At 38.0% G+C, this 24,037-nt stretch overlaps 3 protein-coding genes and 1 pseudogene across 3 annotated transcripts; all 4 read left to right on the top strand.

Annotated features, from left to right (window-relative positions):
• Positions 1 to 2,839: 2,839 nt before the first annotated feature.
• LOC127550022 (protocadherin beta-2-like) lies at positions 2,840 to 5,039 on the top strand (annotated as a pseudogene).
• A 1,653-nt stretch (positions 5,040 to 6,692) lies between these two features.
• On the top strand, positions 6,693 to 11,804 carry LOC127550020 (protocadherin beta-2-like). Its single transcript, XM_051978589.1, has one exon. The coding sequence runs from the start codon at positions 7,006 to 7,008 to the stop codon at positions 9,334 to 9,336; it is 2,331 nt and encodes a 776-aa protein (XP_051834549.1). The 5' UTR covers positions 6,693 to 7,005; the 3' UTR covers positions 9,337 to 11,804.
• Positions 11,805 to 12,015: 211 nt separating this feature from the next.
• On the top strand, positions 12,016 to 17,823 carry LOC127550019 (protocadherin beta-2-like). Its single transcript, XM_051978588.1, has one exon. It carries the CDS (start codon positions 13,019 to 13,021, stop codon positions 15,365 to 15,367), a length of 2,349 nt encoding a protein of 782 aa, XP_051834548.1. The 5' UTR covers positions 12,016 to 13,018; the 3' UTR covers positions 15,368 to 17,823.
• Positions 17,824 to 18,438: 615 nt separating this feature from the next.
• Positions 18,439 to 23,363, top strand: LOC127550018 (protocadherin beta-2-like). The gene has a single exon (XM_051978587.1). The coding sequence runs from the start codon at positions 18,762 to 18,764 to the stop codon at positions 21,132 to 21,134; it is 2,373 nt and encodes a 790-aa protein (XP_051834547.1). The 5' UTR covers positions 18,439 to 18,761; the 3' UTR covers positions 21,135 to 23,363.
• The last annotated feature ends 674 nt before the right edge of the window (positions 23,364 to 24,037 follow it).

The raw sequence follows: 24,037 nt of genomic DNA on the forward strand, positions 1-24,037 counted from the left end.
GTACTGCCTGCTGTTATGGATTTGTAAAGTTTTTCTTGTCGTTTACTTTGTATATATTTGTGCTTCTTTTTTTTTTCTTTAATCCCATAGATTTGAATTTTTATATCTTTTCAAAAGTCACAGCATTTACCTGTGATCAGGTTCAAATGATATAATATTTGCAAAGATCTTAGCAGAGTACCTGACATATAATAAGTATTAATTGTTATTCATTTCCTTCTTCAAGGCTTGAAAATAAGTTTAAATAAATATGTCTGTTTTATTTTCTAGTTATTTAAATAATTTGCAGTTTGGGGAACATTCCAGTTCATGAGTATCACCATCTTGGGCAAAGTATGTGCTTTAATAATTATCTTTATGAAGCCTTTAAGAGATTTCATTGATCGACTTTCTGAATATTATCATAAATATCTGACTTGAAAGGATCTTCATAACTCTTTTATCTAAGTTTCTGTTCAGTCATTGTTCAATTTTAAAGAAACATCATTTCTATTTTTTGTATGACACTTCCTAATTTTCATAGCAAATATCTGGATTTGAAAGTAGAAGACAATTGCATTTATTTGAGAACAAAAGCTATTCTTTAATTGGCCAAAAAAAAATCTCTTTTTTTTTATTATTTTGAAAGATAGATTAGAAAGATAAATCATGTCTTATTCTATCATTTCTTGGGGTTCAATATTGGGCAAGTACTTCTTTTTCTTTTCATGACTCGATGCACAAATGATTTGTGATCTTTTTCAATATGAGGAACAACTGAGCAATGACTTAATAGATAATTGATAGGGAGTAGCCTCTGGCATATAGATAAGACAATCAACGGCTCAACAATTATCGCATTGGTAGAAAGTGACTGAGGAGAAATTTTTGACTGGGGATTCCGGACTCAAACTAAACATATTGTTGCCTAAGCCATGATTCTTCTATTTTCGGTAACATTATTGTAGAAATTATTTCGTTGTCTGAAGTTCTATACTTGTGATCTTATATTATTAAAACCTCAAATAGAGAATATGAAGGTGGGACAGGGGTAGTTTTCAATGTCAGAACATTCTCTGCAAGTAGAATCATTATATCCATCCCTGGAATTTTATTCTTTCCTTTTTGTTTCTTCTTTTTCTCTCTTCTGGCTGTTTCAGAAGTTGATTTGGTGAATTAGGGACTCTGAAAATCACAGGCATTATCAATCCCTCTGATAGAAGAGAGGAAAAGTTAAAAGATATGTCAAATTTTCTCTTTGTTTCTTTCTGCTATCTGTCTGCCTGTCTCTCTATGTCTGTCTCGGTCTCTTCCCTCTCCTCCTTCCTTCTCTCTCTCTCTTTCTTTCTCTCTCTCCATATATATGTATGTATGTGTGTATATATACTAAGTTTTTTATTTCTAAGCTTAACAAATATGCAAATAATTTCATAAAAAAGAACAAAGTTTTGTATATGAAACAAATCTGTTTACACTTTACTTCAAAATGCACATATTATAAATTTAATGTTATTTTCAAAATTGTACTTCCTGTCTATATTTTTTCTAGTTTCTCCTGTACAGGTTTTAAAGTGATAAAATTATGTTCTTTTTGTTTTCTTTTTTTCTTTCTGGAATTCCTGTAAGAGTCATTCTTTGAAATATTAGTCAAGTTTAATTTGCCAGATTACTGCCTCCCACTTTCTTAACCAATTTGCTTAAAGACTTTAGCATTTTCTATTACTCACATAGTGAATCTTCCAAAAAGTCCTTTTTTTTTTTTCTTCTATAGAAAACACAGTTCTGGGATAAGAACCTGCATTTCCAGAGAGTCAGTTTCCTGGATGGTATTGCTGTTGTTGTGGTTCAGTCATGCCAGACTTTTCTTGACCACATTTTGGTTTTAGATACTGGAATAGTTTGATATTTCTTTGTACAACTCATTTTAACACAGGAGAAAACTGAGGCAAAAAGGGTTACTTGACCAGGGTCACACATCTAGGAAGTGTCTAAGCCAGATTTGAACCCAGGAAGATAAGTCTTCTTGACTCCAGGCCTGGTGCTCCATCAACTGTACTACCTAGTGACCTTGGGTGGTATCAATCATAAAACAGAGAGGGTGTTATCCAAATTTCTGTTAGTAAAGAACCCATTGCCCACAAAGCCCTTGCACCATTCCATTTGGGATGAAAGAAGACTTTTGATGACCAGAAAGATCCGATAAGGAATGTTTTAGCTTCCCTCCTGTCCTCTCCCCTCTTCTAAATTCGAAAACTTGAAGGAAATAGGAAGCATCAGCTGCTTACAATCTGGAATGCCGCTGCTTGTTTCCTCCCCACCCCACCCTATCATTTGCTTTCAAAAGGTTGCCCAGCTAAGTATTACAGAATTGAGTGTGACTTTACTTTTTACGTTCAAGTCCTTTCTTTTGTAGTAAAATATTTATTATTGCCTTTAAGGTCTGGAAGACCACATTACTGACTGAAGCATATATACTTTTTAAACAATTTTTTAAAAACTCGAATATATATATGCACATATGTGTATGGTATGGGGTAACGTTGTTATAACATTGATGTTGATCGCCTAGAGGAAAGGAAATCATACATCACTTATACTACAAAATAAAATACGAAGATATGATATCTAATACTTGTTCCCAATGACGCTACTTACTTCATTCTGAGAAAACAATGAAAAGCTGCGTGGTGGCGCTACAGAATAAGAAGAACCAGAAAAGTTCCGCTAATATGTCAATATCCCGAGAGACCAGAATCAGACATTAAGGAAGCAGAGAAGAAGCTTTGCTAGTTGCAGCTGGAGAAAGGGATCAGTTCTCTCAGCCTCTGACAATTTGCATTCTAGCTGAGCTAAACATATTGACAGGAGGGGCTAAAAGGAACAACAGAAAGGGAAAGGAGAATGATTCCGCAACAAAGGCAAGTTCTCTTTTTCCTTGTTCTGCTGGGTTTGTCTGGAGGCAGTTTCAGAGCTGGAGCAGTTTTCGGTGGTGGAGGAGATGGAGAGAGGCTCTTTTGTGTCCAGTGTGGCAAAGGCCTTAGGGCTGGAGGTGGGAGCATTGTCAAAGCTCGGGGCTAGAATGTTTTCAAAGGGAATAAAGAGCATTTGCAGCTGCATAATAAAACCGGGGATCTGCTCCTGAGAGAGAAACTGGACCAGGAAGACCTATCCGACTTCGCTATTCTCTCTGTGCTACCTTTCTAGATTTTACAAGAAAGCTCCTTTCACATTGTTCGGGATGAACTAATAGTGGAAAATATTAACGATCATTCAGCAGTGTTTCTAGTCACTAAGATGGTACTGAAAATTCCCAAGAACACCTCCGCCAGAACTATATTTGTACTAGAAAATGCACAGGATTTAGATGTAGAAAGCAACAGTATCCAAAACTACAAGATCGTAACCAACTCTCATTTCCACAGTCAAATTCGGGACAGTAGCAAGGGGAAGAGATACCCAGAGCTTGTACTGGATAAAACCCTAGATCGGGAGGAACAGCCTGAAGTTCGATTAACTCTCACTGCTGTGAATGGAGGAACCCCACAGAAGTCCGGGACTGTCCAAATCCCAGTCCTTGTAATCGATATCAATGACAATGCCCCCGTGTTTACTCAGTCCCAGTATGAATCTCAGATTCCTGAGAACAGTTCTATTGGATCCCGAGTGGTCACAGTTTCAGCTACAGATTTAGATGCAGGAAATAATGCCGATATATCCTATACATTTTTGCATGCTTCTGAAAACATTCGTAAAACTTTTCAACTAACACAAAAATCTGGTGAACTTCAAAGGAAAAAGTATATTTTGAGTTAATTCAGTCTTACACCACGACATTCAGGCTACAGATGGGAGGGGGGCTTTCAGCAGAATGTACTGTTATTGTTCAGGTGATAGATCTGAACGACAATCTAACAGAGTTGGGCATATCTTCACTTACCAGCTTCTCAGAGAATTCTCTTGAGATAGTGGTAGCTGTCTTCAGTGTTTCAGATCTGGAGTCTGGGGAAAACGGAATGATGGTTTGCTTCATCAAGTATGGCTTTTTTCCCCCCCTGAAACCTTCCACTGAGAACTTCTACACATTGATAACAAAGAGAGCACTGGACAGAGAAAGCAGGGTTGAGTACATCATCACTTAGTGGTCGACTTTGGATCTCCAAGGTTCAATTCTGAGTACAATATCATGATGCTTCTCTCTTTTATCAATGATAAGTCTCCAGTTTTTACTCAGAGAGCCTACAAAATATACCTTCAGAAGAACAACACTACTGTTCTCCACATTGGCAATGTCAGTACCAATGGCAGGGACTCAGGAATCTATCAATACCAAAGTCACCTACTGTCTGCTGCCTCCAGAGATTGAAGACCTGCCCCTCTTCTCCTACATTTCCATCAACTCAGACAATGGCCATCTCTATGTTCTGAGATCCCTAGGATTATGAAGCTACCCAAGCTTTCCAATTCACTGTGAGGGCAGTTTATGGTGGCTCTCCATTACTGAGCAGCCATTTTCTGGTTCAGATTGTGGTACAGATGAAAATGATAACTCTTCCTTTGTTCTGTACTTCCTGCAAAGTAGCACAGCTCCTGCAATGATCTGGTGCCCAGAACTGCAGAGCCTGGTTACTTGATGACCAAGGTGGTAATTGTGGATAGGGATTGAAGACAATTCCTGGCTGCTCCTAGCTGCTCAAGACCACAGATCCAGGCCTCTTCACTTTTGGATCTACAATGGGAAGTTCACACAGCAAGATCCATCAGTGACAGAGATGTCATCAAGCAGAAGCTCATGGTGTTGGTGAAGGACAATGGGTAACCACCCCTGTCCACAATGACCATAGTAAATGTACTCCTGGTGGATGTTTTTTCTGATCCCTACCTGCAGTTACCAGATGCACCTAAGGAGCAGGTCCAGAATGATTCTAAAATACATTTGAAAAATATAGAAAATGGTAGGAATACAAACACAAGTGGTAGAAAACGGAATAAGAAAAAAAACAACATAAACAATTACTTAAGACAAATAGAAACAACAACCAAAAATCAAAACTAAATGATATGAAATTATACTGCCTAAGTTTGGTCCCAAAGAAGAGATGATTGGGGAAAATATTCAACTTGCTTGATGCATTAGTTAGCATGACATATCTGGTTTTTTTCCTCTTAATTGTCACTTAATAATGCTTGAGGATAGGAAGAGGAAGACATATCCTGGGAAATGAATGTATGTAAAAACAAAAACATCAATCATTTGAAAAAGAAAAAAAACTAATGCATGAATGTGAAATGAGGAAAGGAGAGTGTCACAACATTTTAGGATGTGCAATATCAGCCTAACTTCCCATGGAAGAGTCTTAACTTTTTCTTTTGGTTTTCAGAGGGGTACTTCCCAAACCTCCAAGTAGATTTTTTCACTGAATGAGGTTTCCCAAAGAAACATAGATACTTAGATTCTGGGTAACTAAGTTCATTATAAAATAAGCACTAACCAATTAGAAAGGACTTTCTAGATATTACCATAGCTACTATAGTGCGATGTGGAAGGAGATGAACTTTGGGGGTTAGTAGAAAAGAACTGAAAGGAAGGTAAGTGTTCATACACTGATGATTGATAGAATAAATTGTGATGTAGGAGTTAATCCAATTATTATGCAGCAAAACATAACAAATACAAAGAAACAAATATGAAGAATTCAGAGAACATTGGAAAGATTAGTAAGAACCATACAGTTACAAAAATAGAAGCAGGAGAATAAATTTATTTTAAGCATAATAATTGAAAGAAAAACAAATCTGAAAGATTTCAGAATTCCAATCAATGCTATTATGTATTAGGGGACAGGAGGTGAATCATATCTACTCTTTCTCTGTAGGAAATGGATTCAATATAGGTGTTGAAAGGTGCAAGTAGTAAGTAGGCATTCCCATTGTATTGATGTGCTTTGTTTAATTGTATTTTGTTATTAAGAAGAGTGTTTGTAGAGAGATGAGTTATTGTGAAGTGATAAAAATGTAAAAAAAAAAAAGAATAAAATTATTTCAAATACAGGCCAACTCAGAACCATTCTTTCATACAGGACTCATAATGAATCAACTTTAGAATATCGAGCCTCAATCAATAAATAGATCATATACCCATTCTTTCATTCTTCCTAGAACAAGGCAAATGTATCTCCTTTTTGGAAAAACATAGGTGAGACATAATTTCCTGCATTCAGGTCCCAGGAGTGGATTTCTAGGAATGCATTCATTTGAGGGAAGAATAGTGGATAGTATCTCATTCCTGCTGTTAAGGAGTCGTCAGATCCCAGGGTCGTTTCTGCAGTCCAGTTAAGTAGCTTAAAGCAGTTTAAAACTTTAAACTATCAAAATCACATCAGATGTATATGCTCTTGGATTCCATAAGGAGAAGAATGTTTACAGCTGGAAATAAATTAGAAATACTTCTTTTTGCATCCCAACCTCAAGATTTATTCTTTCCCTGCCTCACGGTTTCTAAAAATCACCCCCGATGGCCCTACTACATGAAGATGGGAATTTTTTTGAATCTAAATATTGTGTCAAAAGGCACAAATGGTTGTATTCTTTTCATATCTTTTATCTTTAATTTACCTATGAAATGCTGGACAAATCGTCCTAAACCAAGACAATGTCATTTTTTAGTGCTTGCAACATTGATATGGCTTCTCTTATAAAAAACGAACCAGAAATTCTCTGAAATACATTGAAGAATTCAAAATCATGTTTCTAGCGAGAAACACACTTTCTATGTTTTTTGAGATGATGGTGAACCGCATGGCGGCGCTGCAGGCTAAAGAGTCACAGAAAAAGATCGGCGGATGCGCCATTTCCCAGAAAGACGGAGCTGAACCAGTTAAGAAGAGAAGCTTTCTTAGTTGGAACTGGAGGAAAGGTCCAGGAGCCTCATATCTCTGAGATACCAGACAGACGGATAACAATTGTAGCCTCGGATTATCATTTGCAATCGATCTCGGCTACACACATACTGAGAGGAGGGGGTAAGAAATGGAACTTGATGGAGCGACGAATCCGCGACAAAGGCAAGTTCTCTTTCTCCTTGTTCTACTGGGTGTGTCTAGGGCGGTCTCAGAGCCGAAACAGTTTTCCGTAGTGGAGGAAATAGAGAGGGGCTCCTTTGTGGCCAATGTAGCAAAGACCTTGGGTCTGGAAGTGGGGGAACTGTCGGATCGGAGGAGCAGAATCGTTTTCAAAGGGAACAAAGAGTATTTGCAGCTGAACCGCAGAACTGGGGATCTGCTCTTGACAGAGAAACTGGATCGGGAGGAGCTGTGCGGCCCCTCTGATCCCTGTGTGCTCCCTTTTAAGATCTTATTGGAAAACCCCTTTCAGATTCTTCCGGCTGAATTAAGTGTACTGGACATTAATGACCATTCACCAGTGTTCTTAGAAACTGAGATGCTTCTAAAAATCTCCGAGAGCACCTCCCCCGGGACTGTTTTTCTGCTAGAAAGTGGTAAAGATTTAGACGTGGGTAGCAACAGTATCCAGAACTACACAATCAGTCCCAACTCTCTTTTTCATATTCAAATTCGAGATAGCAGTGAAGGCAAGAGATATCCAGAGCTTGTTCTGGATGAAACACTGGATCGAGAAGAGCAGTCTGAAATGACTTTAACTCTCACTGCAGTGGATGGGGGAGTGCCACCAAGGTCTGGAACTGTCCAAGTGCGAATCCTCGTAGTTGATATCAATGACAACGCCCCAGTGTTTGCTCAGTTGCGTTATGAAGTTCAAATCCCCGAAAACAGTTCCATTGGATCCAAGATTGTCACAGTTTCTGCCACAGATTTAGACGCAGGGAATAATGGAGAAATATCTTATGCTTTTTTGCATGCCTCTGAAAATATTCGCAAAATTTTCCACCTTAAAAGGGAATCGGGAGAGCTTTACTTAAGAGAGAAAGTGGATTTTGAGTCAACTGAATCTTATGTTATAAATATCCAAGCCGCAGACGGTGGTGGCCTTTCAGCAGAATGTACTGTTATTATTCAGGTCACAGATTTGAACGACAATCCTCCAGAAGTCACTATATCTTCATTTACCAGCCCCATCCCAGAGAATTCTCCTGAGACAGTGGTAGCTGTTTTCAGTGTTTCAGATCTGGACTCTGGGGAAAATGGAAAGATGGTTTGCTCCATCCAAAATGACCTACCTTTTGCCCTGAAACCTTCCATTGAGAACTTTTATACATTGGTAACAGAAGGAGCACTGGACAGAGAGTACAAGGCTGAGTACAACATCACAATTACAGTGATGGACTTAGGTTCCCCGAGGCTCAAATCTGAGTATAATCTCACCGTGCTTATCTCTGATGTCAATGATAACCCTCCCATGTTTTCTGAGAGAACCTACAAATTGTACCTGCAGGAGAACAACAGTCCTGCCCTCCACATTGGAAGTGTCAGTGCCAGTGACAGGGACTCAGGAATCAATGCCAAAGTCACTGGAGAACTGCCCCTCTTCTCCTACATCTCTATCAACTCAGACAATGGTCATCTCTATGCTCTGAGGTCTCTGGATTATGAAGCCATCCAAGCTTTCCAGTTCACTGTGAGGGCAGCTGATGGTGGCTCTCCATCACTGAGCAGCCAGGTTCTGGTTCAGATTGTGGTCCAGGATGAGAATGATAATTCTCCCTTTGTTCTGTACCCCCTGCAGAATGGCACAGCTCCCTGCAATGATCTGGTGCCCAGAACTGCAGAGCCAGGTTACCTGGTGACCAAGGTGGTAGCTGTGGATAGGGACTGGGGACAGAATTCCTGGCTTTCCTACCAGCTGGTCAAGTCCACAGACCCAGGTCTCTTCACTTTGTGGGCCCACAATGGGGAAATTCACACAGCAAGGTCTATCAGTGATAGAGATGACATCAAGCAGAGGCTTGTGGTGCTGGTGAAGGACAATGGACAACCATCTCTATCCACAATGGCTACATTAAATGTGCTCCTGGTGGATGGCTTCTCTGAGCCCTATGTGAACCTACCAGGTGCATCTAAGGAGGAAGTTCCCACTGACTCCCTAACAACCTACCTAATAATTTCCCTGACTACGGTCTCACTTCTATTCCTGTTATCTGTTATAATGTTCATTGTCATTCACCTATGGAAGAGGAAGAAGGATTCCACTGACATTAAGCACCTCACTTCAAATAACCCCTTCCCAGGACACTTAATGAATATCAGCAGGACAGGAACCCTATCTCATAGTTACCAGTATGAGGTATGTTTGGCCAGTGACTCTGGAGCCAGTGAATTTAAATTCCTAAAACCTATTATTCCCACCCTTCCTACTTCAGAGGGAAATAAGTTAAATGCATAGAAATGAGGGTTTGTAGCTTCCTTCCTTCCCTCTTCCATTATTTGCCTCACTTCCTATAGCATAAAAGAATAGATTTCCATATGATTATATTTTATCATAATATTTTTAGCTTGTCTTTCCACCTCTTCATCCACATTTTCCTCTCTGCTGTATTCTTTCCTGGTAAATCTTTCCTTCCTTCTTCTGTTCCCCTTAGGTCATAGAATTTTCTCTCAGTTACCCTATTACTTATCTTTGAAATGAATGAACTGTCGTGTTTCCCTTTTTCATTTATAACTTAAAATTTAATCTTCCTCAGCCAATGTTTTTTAAGTATTAAACTTAATTGTGGTTCCATACTCTCACTCAGAGTTAACCTCTACTGTATCACTTACAAAGGAATGTTTCCAGGAGTTCATTCTTATTATGACAATGAAAATAATTGTGGTCCTCCTGAAGAACAATCTAGGCAGTTGTTCTAGTATTTGTTCCTCATCCCTTTTAAAGTGAGAGATTCTCAGAGAACATTAATGACCTTGTAATCTATTAGCTTTTTATAGTTTTTATATTTGGCCCTAATAGTTTTTATAATTGCCCGCATATTTCAAAAAACTAAGATTCAAGCTATTTGCTTGGATTTTCTTTTTCAATTCTTAGACATCAAATATTCCTTTTTGTGGTTTCTGATGTCAATTCCCTTACAAATGCCTCATTTTGTAAAATAACAAGAACTAATCAAGAACAGTAATATTTTGGTGAAAAAAAGGACTATAATACAGCTCTTTCAAAGTAATGAAGACAAATCTGTTAAATTCTTGTGAAGAAGAACATGTTCTGGCTTGGAGATAGTTGTGAAATATTAAATGCAGACTTCTGATCAGTGAATATTCCAATGTCACTGCACATTAATGATTTCTAATCTTTATTTATTCTTAATATAAATTTCAAGGAGTGGAGTCATGGCTTTATTATGGTTCTGTAAAGTCATCCTTGTGAGCTACTTTGTGTGTGTATATACATACATACATACATATATATGTTATATATATGACACTTCTCCCCTTCAATCACATAGATTTGAGTTTTTTGCATCCTTTAGATGGACAAGACATTTTACATTATGCGTTATTGTGAAGTTCAAATGAGGTAATAATTGTAAAAATCTCAGTAGAGTCTCTGGCACATAATAAGTATTAATAAATGATTCTTCTTTTCCCTCCTTAAGGTCTGATAACTGTTTTCATATTGGTTATTTAAATCATCTTCCAGTATGGGGAGAATTCCAGTTCATGAGTATCACCATCTTGGAAAAAGCGTGTGCTATTGAATATCTGTTTGAGAGCTTTGAGAGACTTCATACACAGCCCTTCTTAATTTTACCGCACAATATTTAATCTGGAAGGGTCTTCACATGTTTTTCAATTCATTTCCTATTCATTGAACTTTGAAAACTTTGAAAAAAATGTCATTTAATGATACACTTCTAATTTTTAAAGAAGCTATTATCATCCAGATTTGAATGTAGAAGAAAGTTGCATTTATTTGAGGCAAAAATCTACTCTTCAATTTGCAAAAAATGTTACTTTTAAGTATTTTAAAAGAAAGATTAAAAGGATAAACTATGTTTCATATTATCATATGGGGCAAGCACTTTTCTTCTTTTCATAATCGGATGCCAAAAAGATTTGTGATTTCTTAAGCTTGAGGAACAGCAATAACTTAATAGACAATTGACAGAGAGTAGTCTCTGGTACATAGATATTCAGTGGCTCAACAATGGCCACATAAGTAGTAAACTTCAGAAGAGGGAGTTTTGATTAAGTATTCCTGAATCCAATGAAATATGTTGTCTCTTAACTATGTTGCCTCTTTTCTAGGGTAACATTACTGTAGAAATGGTCTAGTTGTGTGCAGTTGTATACTCTTATACCATTAAAATCTAAAATAGAGAATGTGTAGGTGACATAGAGAGAATTTCCAATATCAGAACATTCTCTGCAGGTAGAATTGGCATATATGATACTGAAATTTTATTCTTTCCCTTTTGTTTCTTCTCTTTACTCTTCTGATGAATTCAGAAGTTGATTTGCTGAAATAGGCACTTTGAAAATCAACAGCATACACATACTGTCTCTCATATTCTGAAACTTTTTATTTCTAAAATTAAGAAACATGCAAAAATTTTCATCAAAAAGACAAGAATGTTGAGTATGGAATTACAAATCTCTGTTACTTGTACTTTACTCTAAAATGTAATATAAATTTAGTGTTATTTTAAAAATTATACTACTTACCTATGTGTCCTTCTGCTCTTTTCTGTGCGAGTTTTAAAATGGCAAAATAATGCTCTTTTTGTTTTTTTTCTTTTCTTCTTCCCCCGACATTCTTATGAAAGCTATTCTCTAAGACATAAGTTCTATTTGCCAGATTACTGCCTAACTGTTTCTCACTTGTTAAGCTCAAATAAAAACTTTATCATCTATTGTCCACATTGCATCTTTAGTGAATCTTCCAAGAAATCTTTTCCCTCCAGAGAAACACAGTTCCCCCAAAGAAACATACTTCTGGACTAAGAACCCTCACTTCTAGAGAATAAATTTCCTGGATGGTATTGTTATTGTTGCTCAGTCATATCTGACTCTTTGTGATCCCATTTGAGGTTTTCGTGGCAAGATACTAAAGCAGTTTGATATTTCCTTCTTCAGCTCATCTTACAGATGAGGAAACTGAGGCAAAGAGACTTAAGTTCCTTGCTCAGGGTCACACAGTAAGTGTCTGAGGAAATGTCTGAGGCCAGATCTGACCTCAGGAAAAGAAAAATCTTCTTGACTCCGGATCTGGCACTTCATCAATTGTGCCACCTGGCTGCCCGGAGAGGTAAATACTGAATCATAAAATAGGGTAAAATCTAAATTTTGTTAACAAAGATCCCCTTGGCCACAGAACCCTTGGATCATTCCATTTGGAATAAAATAAGACTTCTGATGAGTAAAAAAGCTCAAATAAGGAACGTCTTAGCTTGAGAATTCATAAGTTCTCCAACTTGAAGGAAATAGGAATCATCAGCTGCTTACAATCTGGATGCTACTGCTTGTTTCTTCCCTACCCCACCCTATCATTTACTCTCAAAAGCATTGTAGAATTGAGTGTGGCTTCTTTTTGGTCCAAATCACTTCTTTTTTAGGACATATATTTACTATTGCCTTTAAGATTTAGAAGACCACATTCTTGACTGAAGCATTTGCTTTTTAACCAACTTTTTAAAAATTTTTATGTAAATAAATATATAAGTACAAATGTGTATGGTGTGGGGTAATGTTGTGAATGCTTATACCATTGTTATGGGTAGCCCTGCAGAACAGAAGTTTTTAAAAAGTTAAAATTCGAAGGATGATCTCTGGTACTTGTTTCCTGGGGAATTATTTGCTTCATTTGGAGAAAAATAACGAAGAGACGCGTGGTGGCGCTGCAGACTAAGTAGACGCAGAAAAGATCTGCGACTATGCCAATACCCAACCAGAAAGCGAGGCCAGAACCAGACATTTTGGAAGCAGAAAGGAAGCTTTGTTAGCGGCAACTGGAGAAAGGAATCAGTTCTTCCAGAGAGACGGGCGAAAGTGACAGCCTCTGACTACCTGCGGTCTAGCTGGGCTACACAGATTGCCACGAGGGGCTAAAAGGAAGAACAGAGCGGGAAAGGAGGATGATTCCGCAGCAAAGGCAAGTCCTCTTTTTCCTTGTTCTGCTGGGTGTGTCTGGGGCGGCTGCCTCAGAGCTGGAGCAGTTTTCGGTGGTGGAGGAGATGGAGAGAGGCTCTTTTGTGGCCAATGTGGCAAAGGCCTTAGGGCTGGGGATGGGAGAGTTGTCAAAGCGAGGGGCTAGAGTTGTTTTCAAAGGGAACAAAGAATATTTGCAGCTGCATCCTAAAACCGGGGATCTGCTTCTGAGAGAGAAACTGGACCGGGAAGAGCTATGCGGCCCCGCTGTTCTCTGTGTGCTGCCTTTCCAGATCTTACTGGAAAACCCCTTTCACATTGTGCGGGCTGAACTGATAGTGGAAGACATTAATGACCATTCACCACTGTTCCTAGACACTGAAATGGTACTGAAAATTCCCGAGAACACCTCCCCTGGAACTGTATTTGTACTAGAAAATGCGCAGGATTTAGACGTAGGAAGCAACGGTCTCCAGAACTACACGATTGGTACCAACTCTCATTTCCACAGTCAAATTCGGGACAGCAAGGGGAAGAGATACCCAGAGCTTGTATTGGATAAAGCCCTGGATCGGGAGGAACAGCCTGAAGTTCGATTAACTCTCACTGCTGTGGATGGAGGAACCCCACAGAGGTCCGGGACTGTCCAAATCCGAGTCCTTGTAGTCGATATTAATGACAATGCCCCCGTGTTTACTCAGTCCCAGTATGAAGCTCAGATTCCTGAGAACAGTTCTATTGGATCCCGAGTGGTCACAGTTTCAGCGACAGATTTAGATGCAGGAAATTATGCCGATATATCCTATACATTTTTGCATGCTTCTGAAAACATTCGTAAAACTTTTCAACTAACACAAAAATCTGGTGAACTTTATTTAAAGGAAAAAGTAGATTTTGAGTCAATTCAATCTTACACCATCGACATTCAGGCTACAGATGGGGGAGGTCTTTCAGCAGAATGTACTGTTATTGTTCAGGTGATAGATCTAAACGATAATCCTCCAGAAGTCACTATATCTTCACTCAACAGCCCCATCCCAGAAAATTCTCCTGAGACAGTGGTTGCTCTTTTCAGTGTTTCAGATCTGGACTCCGGGGAAAATGGAAAGATAGTTTGCTCCATTCAAGATGACCTTCCTTTTGCCCTGAAACCTTCCATTGAGAGCTACTATACATTGGTAACAGAAGGAGCACTGGACAGAGAGTACAAGGCTGAGTACAACATCACAATTACAGTGATGGACTTGGGCTTCCCCAGGCTCAAATCTGAGTATAATCTCACGGTGCTTATCTCTGATGTCAATGATAACCCTCCCATGTTTTCTGAGAGAGTCTACAAATTGTACCTGCAGGAGAACAACAGTCCTGCCCTCCACATTGGCAGTGTCAGTGCTAGTGACAGGGACTCAGGAATCAATGCCAAAGTCACCTACTCTCTGCTGCCTCCAGAGACTGGAGAACTACCCCTCTTTTCCTACATCTCCATCAACTCAGACAATGGTCATCTCTATGCTCTGAGGTCTCTGGATTATGAAGCCATCCAAACTTTCCAGTTCACTGTGAGGGCAGCTGATGGTGGTTCTCCATCACTGAGTAGCCAGGTTCTGGTTCAGATTGTGGTACAGGATGAGAATGATAATTCTCCCTTTGTTCTGTACCCCCTGCAGAATGGCACAGCTCCCTGCAATGATCTGGTGCCCAGAACTGCAGAGCCAGGTTACCTGGTGACCAAGGTGGTAGCTGTGGATAGGGACTGGGGACAGAATTCCTGGCTTTCCTACCAGCTGGTCAAGTCCACAGATCCAGGTCTCTTCACTTTGTGGGCCCACAATGGGGAAGTTCGCACAGCAAGATCCATCAGTGACAGAGATGCCATCAAGCAGAGGCTTGTGGTGCTGGTGAAGGACAATGGACAACCATCTCTGTCTACAATGGCAACACTAAATGTGCTCCTGGTGGATGGCTTCTCTGAGCCCTATATGCAGCTTCCAGATGCATCTAAGGAGGAGGTGCACACTGATTCCCTAACCACTTACCTCATCATTTCCCTGGTCTCTGTCTCTTTTCTCTTCCTGGTCTCTGTTATCATGTTCATTGCCATTCGCCTATGGAAGAGGAAGAAGGATTCCATTGACAATCGTCACTTCGTTTCAAGTGGTCCCTTTCCAGATCACTTGGTAGATGTCAGTGGGACAGGGACTTTGTCTCAAAGTTACCAATATGAAGTTTGCCTGACCAGTGGCTCAGGGATTAGTGAATTTAAATTCTTGAAGCCTATTATTCCCACCCTACCACCTGCTGAGGAAAGTGGAAAAGACTTGAAAACCCACATTTAAGAAATAGCTTGTGTTTCACTTAATATTTTGACCTTTATTTCAATCCACTCTATCCACCCTATCCCATTCTTTCTCTGTGTGGCAAAAAATACAATTAAGTAACATCTCATTTTATTATAATATTTGTCCTCTTGTACTTTCAGAAATGTTTTGCTCTTCTCTCTGCATCATTAATTCTGAAGGAAGCACAGCACTCTGATTTCTGAATTTCCCAGTACTATTTTAAATTAATTTACATACAAATGGCATAAATTATAAATGACATGAAGTTATGGTATTAAAATGTAGTTGTGGTGTACTTTATAACACTTCTCATCTGAAGTCTCTGAGGTTTGGCACTAAACATCCTACAAAAGAAAAGGGATTGACATAAAATCATTTTTTCCCTTCCCTGAATGTATCCCATTAATTTCCCACTCTGTAGGGTGTGCCAATCAAATGATATTAACATCTTGTTCAAATGAGTGTTGTTAAATAATCTCCTTTTTAATATCAGAGTCTTTGGTCTTTGGGAAACTTAATTTAAAAAACCCATCTGAAACTGATCACAGAACATCAGATATGGAAGAGAGTTACAGAGTAATAAATTTTGAACTAAAGAGACCTTAGAAGTTATCTATTCCAGTTTCTTATTTTTACAAAAAAAATTGTTTACCTTTTGTCATATAAGTAATAATTATCAGATGTAGGATGTGAATTTCAGTTACACATGTTGTTTTCCCCACCTCATTCAGGCCAATTTCTCCTATGATTGTCTTTAATTTATTTTCATGGTTAAAATCAAAGAAATATGATTTTATATAAACTTTTGTGGAACAATACATAATTATCAGTCCTGGAAGTAGAAAAGTTACTTAAAAGGACACATGCAATCTAACTTCCCCCCTCCCAAAATAAAAAATTTTAGTGAATAAAAAGTTTCAATTAAAGTGGAAAGCCATGCCAAAGTACTCAAACTATGGTCTTTATATTTTGACCATATTTTTTCCCCTTAAGTGACAATAGACATGCCCGAGGTTTATCGGGGCTAAGGAGGTTGCTGAGCATCACATAGTAAGTGTGACAGAGGAGACTAAATCAACGTTTTCATTATTCCAAGCCCTACCACTCCAAGAAACCAATCTACTTCTTTTTTGGTCACATTTACATGAAAAAGAACCAATTATCCACTATTACTTCATTACTAAATAACCAATACATAAGTAGCAAAGTAATATAAACAAAATATTTGCCTATTAATTGGTATATGGCTAAATAAATTGTGACACAAGAATGTAATGGAATGTACTGAAACAATAAATTTGAAGAATACAGAGAATGATGGGAAAACAAACACAAACAATAGAAAAAGATGATATAAAACAAGAAAACAATCTAAACAATAACTTTTAAGTAGAAACAAAAACCAAAAAATCTAAACTAAGTGATAAGAAATTATAATGCCTAAGCTTGGTCCCAAGAAGAGAAGAGTAGGCAAAATATTCATTATCGGTTATCAATGCCTGGGAATGGGAAGAGAGAGGATATATGGGGAAATGAATCTATATAAAAACAAAAGATATCAATAATTTGAAAAAGGAAACATTAATACATGAATGTGAAATCAGGAAGAAAAGATTGTTCCCTCTGCCACAACATTCTAGGATGTGGAACATCAGACTAACCTTCCATGAAAGAGTTGTAATCTTTTCTTTTGGTTTTCATAGCACTATTTCATAAGCCTCCAAGCATATTTTTTCACTGCCAGTTTTCCTGAAGAAACATAGACACTTAGAACTTGGGTACCTTAGTTCATCACAAAATAAACACTAACCAGTTAAAAAACATTTTCTACCTATTACCATAACCACTGTAGTGTGATGTCTGAGAAAGCAGGCTTTTTGGGTTAGTAGAAAGGAACTGAAAGGAAAATAAGTGCTCATATATTGATGAACAACCGAATAAATTGTGACATAGGAATAAATCCAATTATTATGCAACTAGAAGCAACAAAGACAAAGAAACAAATATTAAGAATCCAAAGAAACTTGGGAAGACTTGTAAGAACTGATGCAGTAGCAAAAGTGGAAGCAGTAAAATAAATTGCATTTTAAGCATAATAATGGAAAGAAAAGCAAATCTGAAAGATTTCAGAATTCCAATCAATGCAGTAACTTATTTTGTTTTTAGGGGACAGAAAAAGTATGTCTTCTCTTTCTCTGTAGGAAATTAACTGACTATAGATGTCCAAAGGTGAATATAATTTTTAGGTATCCCCATTATATTAATTTGTTTTGTTAAACTGTATTTTGTTATTAAGAAGAGTGTTTGTAAAGAATTGAGTCATTGTGAAGTAATAAGATTGTAAAAAGAATTTATAAAACCATTTTTAAAATAATGGAAAGTTCAGAACCATTATCTCCTAGAGGACTCGTATTAAATTGAACCCCTTAGAATATCGGCTTCTAAACAATAAGTAGATCGACTCCTCATTCTTTCTTCCCAGAATCAAGAAAATTGATTTCCTTTCTGGGAAAACACAGATGAAACACAATTTCCTGGATTTATGTGCCAATCAGTGGAATTAAGGAATATACATGCACTCATTTGGATCGGTGGGAGGGAGAATAGTGTATAGTATCTAGTGTATAGTATCTACTTGCTGGCAAGGAGTATGAAATTCCTGGGTCATTATTCCAATTCAGTTAAATAATGTTTAAATTTTTAAAATGACACCGAAATGATATGGGACTCGTATTATACACTCAGATTCCCAAAGCAGACCTTTCATAGCCGAAAATCAATTCTAAATTCTTTTCTTTTTTTTTTTTTGGCACCCTCCAACTTACGATTTATTCTTGTTCTTATCAGAGTCTCTAAAAAAATCATTCCCAAGAGATTTAGCTTAAAAATTGTGTTAAAATTCTCGAATGGTTGCAGCCTTTTCACAGTACTTATCTTTAACATGAAGTTATATATATATATATATATATATATATATAGTATTAGACAAAATCCTAAATCAAGACATAGTGTCATTTCTTAGTGCTTGCAATATTGATATGGATTCTCTTGTAAAGAACGAGCCAGAGACCCGTTGAAAGACATAAAGATATTCAAGACAGGGCATCTGGCATGATTATTTAAACTACATTCTGGGATCATGATGAACCGCATGGTGGCGATGCAGGCTAAGAAGACGCAGAAAAGATCAGCGGATACGCCAATTCCCAGAAAACAGTGCTGAATCAGTCAAGAAGAGGAGCTTTCTTAACGAGCTAAAGGAAGGGTTCGGGCGCCTCGTATTTCTGAGATACCAGTCAGACTGAGGAAAGTTATAGCCTCGAATTGTCGTTTGCAGTTGCGCTAGGACACAGTGGTTGAGAGGAGGAGATCAAAAATAGAGGAAGGAGCGATGATTCCTCAGCAAAGGCAAGTTCTCTTTCTCCTTGTTCTTCTGGGTGTGTCTGGGGCGGCCTCGGAGCCGGAGCAGTTTTCTGTAGTGGAGGAAATGGAGAGAGGCTCTTTTGTGGCCAATGTGGCAAAGTCCTTGGACCTGGAGGTAGGGGAGCTGTCAGATCGGGGAGGCATGGTCTCTTTCAAAGGGAACAAAGAGTATTTGCAGCTGAACCGTAGAACTGGGGATCTGCTCCTGAGAGAGAAACTGGATCGAGAGGAGCTGTGTGGAACGGCTGAACCCTGTGTGCTGACTTTTCAGATCTTACTAGAAAATCCCTTTCAGATTATTCTGGCTGAATTACGGATACAAGACATTAATGATCATTCCCCAGTGTTCTTAGAAACTGAGATGCTCCTGAAAATTCCTGAGAGCACCTTACCCGGGACTGTATTTCTGCTAGAAAGTGCTAGAGATTTGGATGTAGGAAACAACAGTATCCAGAACTACATACTCACTCCCAATTCACTTTTCCATATTCAAATTCGAGATAGCAATGAGGGCAGGAAATATCCAGAGCTTGTTCTGGATGAAACATTGGACCGGGAGAAGCAGTCTGAGGTCACTTTAATTCTCACTGCAGTGGATGGGGGAATCCCACCAAGGTCTGGAACTGCCCAAGTCCGAGTTCTCGTAGTGGATATCAATGACAACGCACCAGTGTTTGCTCAGTCTCAATATAACATTCACATCCCTGAAAACAGTTCCATTGGATCCAAGGTTGTCACAGTTTCTGCCACAGATTTAGACGCAGGGAATTATGGAGAAATATCTTACACATTTTTGTATCCCTCTGAAAACATTCGTAAAACTTTTCACCTTAAAGAGAAATTAGGTGAACTTTACTTGAGGGAAAATGTGGACTTTGAATCAATTCAATCTTACATTATAAATGTCCAAGCCATAGACGGTGGGGGTCTTTCAGCACAATGTACTGTTATTGTTCAGGTGACAGATCTGAATGATAATCCTCCAGTGCTGACCATATCTTCACTTATCAATCCCATCCCAGAAAATTCTCCTGAGACAGTGGTTGCTGTCTTCAGGGTTTCAGATCTGGATTCTGGGGAAAATGGAAAGATGGTTTGCTTCATCCAAGATGACCTTCCTTTTGCCCTGAAACCTTCCATTGAGAACTTCTATACATTGGTAACAGAAGGAGCACTGGACAGAGAGTACAAGGCTGAGTACAACATCACTATTACAGTGATGGACTTGGGCTCCCCGAGACTCAAATCCGAGCACAATATCACAGTGCTCATCTCTGATGTCAATGATAATGCTCCTGTATTTTCTCAAACAGCCTACAAATTGTACCTGCAGGAGAACAACAGTCCTGCCCTCCACATTGGCCGTGTCAGTGCCAGTGACAGGGACTCAGGAATCAATGCCAAAGTCACCTACTCTCTGCTGCCTCTAGAGACTGGAGAACTGCCCCTCTTCTCCTACATCTCTATCAACTCAGACAATGGTCATCTCTATGCTCTGCGATCCCTGGATTATGAAGCCATCCAAACTTTCCAGTTCACTGTGAGGGCAGCTGATGGTGGCTCTCCATCACTGAGCAGCCAGGTTCTGGTTCAGATTGTGGTCCAGGATGAGAATGATAATTCTCCCTTTGTTCTGTACCCCCTGCAGAATGGCACAGCTCCCTGCAATGATCTGGTGCCCAGAACTGCAGAGCCAGGTTACCTGGTTACCAAAGTAGTAGCTGTGGATAGGGACTGGGGACAGAATTCTTGGCTTTTCTACCAGCTACTCAAGTCCACAGACCCAAGCCTCTTCACTTTGTGGGCCCACAATGGGGAAGTTCGCACAGCAAGACCCATCAGTGACAAAGATGCCATCAAGCAGAGGCTTGTAGTGCTGGTGAAGGATAACGGACAGCCATCTCTGTCTACAATGGCTACACTAGATGTGCTTCTGGTGGATGGCTTCTCTGAGCCCTACTTGCAGCTACCAGATGCATCTAAGGAGCAGGTCCAAACTGATTCCCTAACCACCTACCTAGTCATTTCCCTGGCCTCTATCTCCTTCCTCTTTCTGGTCTCTGTTTTTATGTTCATTGCCATTTGTCTGTGGAAGAGAAAGAAGAATACCACTGTCATTAATCAAATAACTTCAAATAGCTCATTCCCAGGTCACTTGGTGGATGTCAGCAGGACGGGAACTCTGTCCCAGAGTTACCAGTATGAGGTGTGTTTGACCAGTGACTCAGGAACCAGTGAATTTAAGTTCCTAAAGCCAATTATTTCCACCCTTCCTACTTTGGAAGTAAATGAAAACTCGATTGAAAACTCAGCTTTAAGGAATAGCTTTTGCTTTACTTAGGATTTGATATGTGCTACAATACATAGAGGCTAGGTTTTATGGCATCCTTCCCTTTCCTCTTTCATTAGTTGCTTGTCTTCCTATAGCATGAAAAGAGTAATATTCCATACTTTTACATTTTGTCATAAGGTTTTAAATTTCCATTCCAATCCTACACACATATTTTCCTTTTCTCCCTGCATTCTTTCCCTGTAAATCTTTCTCTTCTCTTTTTGTTCCCTTACATCTTAAAATTATACCCTATTAATTTTTTTAATAAGTGGACCACCATATGTTCCCTTTCTCATTTAAAATTCAAATGTTAACATTTCTTAGTCAAGTAATTCAGCCAATGTTTTTCAAGTGCTCAAATTTGATTGTGACTCCTTACTCTCACTCAGACTTATCCTTTCCTGTATGACTAACAAAAGAATGTTTACCAAGCATTCTTTCTTATTATGACAATAAAAATAATTGTGGTTCTCTTGAAGGGCATTCTAAGCATCTACTCTGACCTTCGGGGGGATTTTTCTCCTCTTATTTACTCTCCACCACTTTTAACATTTAAGATCTTCAGAGAACAGTGATAATCTTGTAACTTATTAGCTGTGGCCCTGTAATTTTTATAATTTACCATATACTTAAAAAAAATTAAGATTGAAGCTATTTGCTTGGATTTTGTTCTTAAGTGTTGCATTGACATCACTGAAAATATTCTTATTTGTTGTTTCTGATGTCAGTTCCCTAAACAATGTCTAAAAAACAAGGTCTAATAAAGAACTAATGATTGATGAAAAAATTGGTATAACACATCTTCATGAAGGAATGAAAAAATTATATGGTAAATTCTTGTGAAGAAAGAGTATGTGAAAAAAAGAAAGACTATGTGCTGGTTTGGAGACAATTGGGAAATACTAAATGAAGACTTCTCATCATTGAATATTCCAATGACATTGCTCATTTATGATGATTTCTAATCTTTACACATTCTCAATATAAATTTGAAGAAGTGGGGTCATGCCTGTTGTTATTGTTCTTTAAAGTCATCTTTATGAGCTACTTTGTATGTGTTTATGCCACTTTTCCTCTTTAGTTCCATAGATTTGAATATTTGCATCATTTGCATGAAGTCCTCTACCTTGCAGGGTTGTTGTGAGGTTCAAATGAGATGTTTATAAAGTTCTTAGCACAGTACTTAGCAAATAATAAGTATTAATAAATGGTTATTATTTTCTCCCCTCAGGGCCTGAAAATAAGTTTAAATAACTATGACTTTGTTTTCTCTTTTGATTATTTAAATAATTTTTCAATATGAAGGAACATTCCACTTCATGAGTGTCACCATTTTGGACAATGTTCATGCTTTTGTAATATCTGTTTGAGATCTTGGAGAGACTTCATACATACCTCTTCTGCATTTTATTACGGAATGTCTGACTCAGAAGGTTTTCCTAATTTTTCAACTCAGTGTTCAATCAATGTTCAATTTTGAAGAAATACTATTTATGACACATTTTTAATTTTTACAGAACATATTATCACTTGAATTTGAAAGTAGAAGAAAGTTGTATTTATTTGAGGTCACTTTATCCTTTAACCTGCAAAAACATTTTTATTATTTTAAAAGATAGATTAAGATAATAAACCATATCTCACTCTATCACTATTTGGAATTCAATGTTAATTGGGATTCAATGGGATTCAAGCACTTTTCTTCTTTTCATGAGCTGATGCACAAAGATGGGTGATTTTTTTCAAATTGAGGAACAACTCACCAATGACTTAATAGACAATTGATAGAGAAGAGCCTCTGGCACACAAATATTCAGTGGCTCAATTATGGTCACATAAGTAATAAACATCAAAAGAGAAATTTTTTTACTGTTCATTCCTGACTCCAATTAAACAGGTTTTCTCTTAAGCCATACTGTCTCTTTTTGGGAGTAACATTTCCACTTAAAAATGATCCTGTTGTTTGCAATTCTAGATCTATGATCTTACATCATTAAAACCTAAAATAGAGAGTGTGAAAGTGGGATGGAGGGGGTGTTTTCAGTGTCTTAACATTAACAGTAGGATTGGTATATACTGCATTTGAATTTTATTCTTTTTCTTTTTTCTTCCCTTTTGCTCTTCTGGTTGTTTTAAAAATTGATTTAGCAAATTAGCAATTTTGTAAATCAAAGTCATTGTCTTCTTGGTAGTAGAGGAAAGGAACAAAATTAAAAGCTATTTCAGAATTATTCCCTGTCTCTGTCTCAGTCTCTCTTTTTGTGTCCCTGTCTTTCTCTATTTCTCTTGGTTTAGGGTTTAAAATTTTTAAGCACTTTATTTCTGTCTTAACAAACACCAAAAATTACGTATAAAAGAGAAAAGATTGTTGTACATAAAATCCCAAATCTCTGTTATTTATATTTTATTTTAAAATGCACATATTATGAATTTAATATTATTTTTAAAATTGCACTGCTTGTCTATGTTTTCTTCTCTCTGCTGTGCCAGGTGTTAAGATGCTAAAATAATGTTTGTTTTTTTTTAATTTCTTATCTCTTAAGAAATCCTGCCTCCCAACATTCCTATAAAAGTTATTGTCTAAGAAATGAAGTTCCATTTGCCAGATTCTCCTCCTTTCTAGACCAATTGGCTGAAATCATCATCTATTGCCCACACTCAGTCTATGGTGAACCTTCCACCTAGGAACCTTCCTTTTCCTAGGAAACATTATTTTGACCTGAGCCCTCATTGCCAGAGTGTCAGTTTCCTAGGTGGTATTGTTATTGTTCAGTGATATCTGCCTCTTTCTGGTCCCATTTGGGATTTTCTAGGTAATGATACTAGAATAATTTCACATTTCTTTCTCTAGCTCATTTTACAAATCTGGAAACTGAAACAAACAGGGTTAAGTTCCTTGTCTAGGGTTACAC

The sequence above is a fragment of the Antechinus flavipes genome, chromosome 2 (genome assembly GCF_016432865.1).
Source record: "Antechinus flavipes isolate AdamAnt ecotype Samford, QLD, Australia chromosome 2, AdamAnt_v2, whole genome shotgun sequence".
Taxonomy (NCBI): Eukaryota; Metazoa; Chordata; class Mammalia; order Dasyuromorphia; family Dasyuridae; genus Antechinus; species Antechinus flavipes.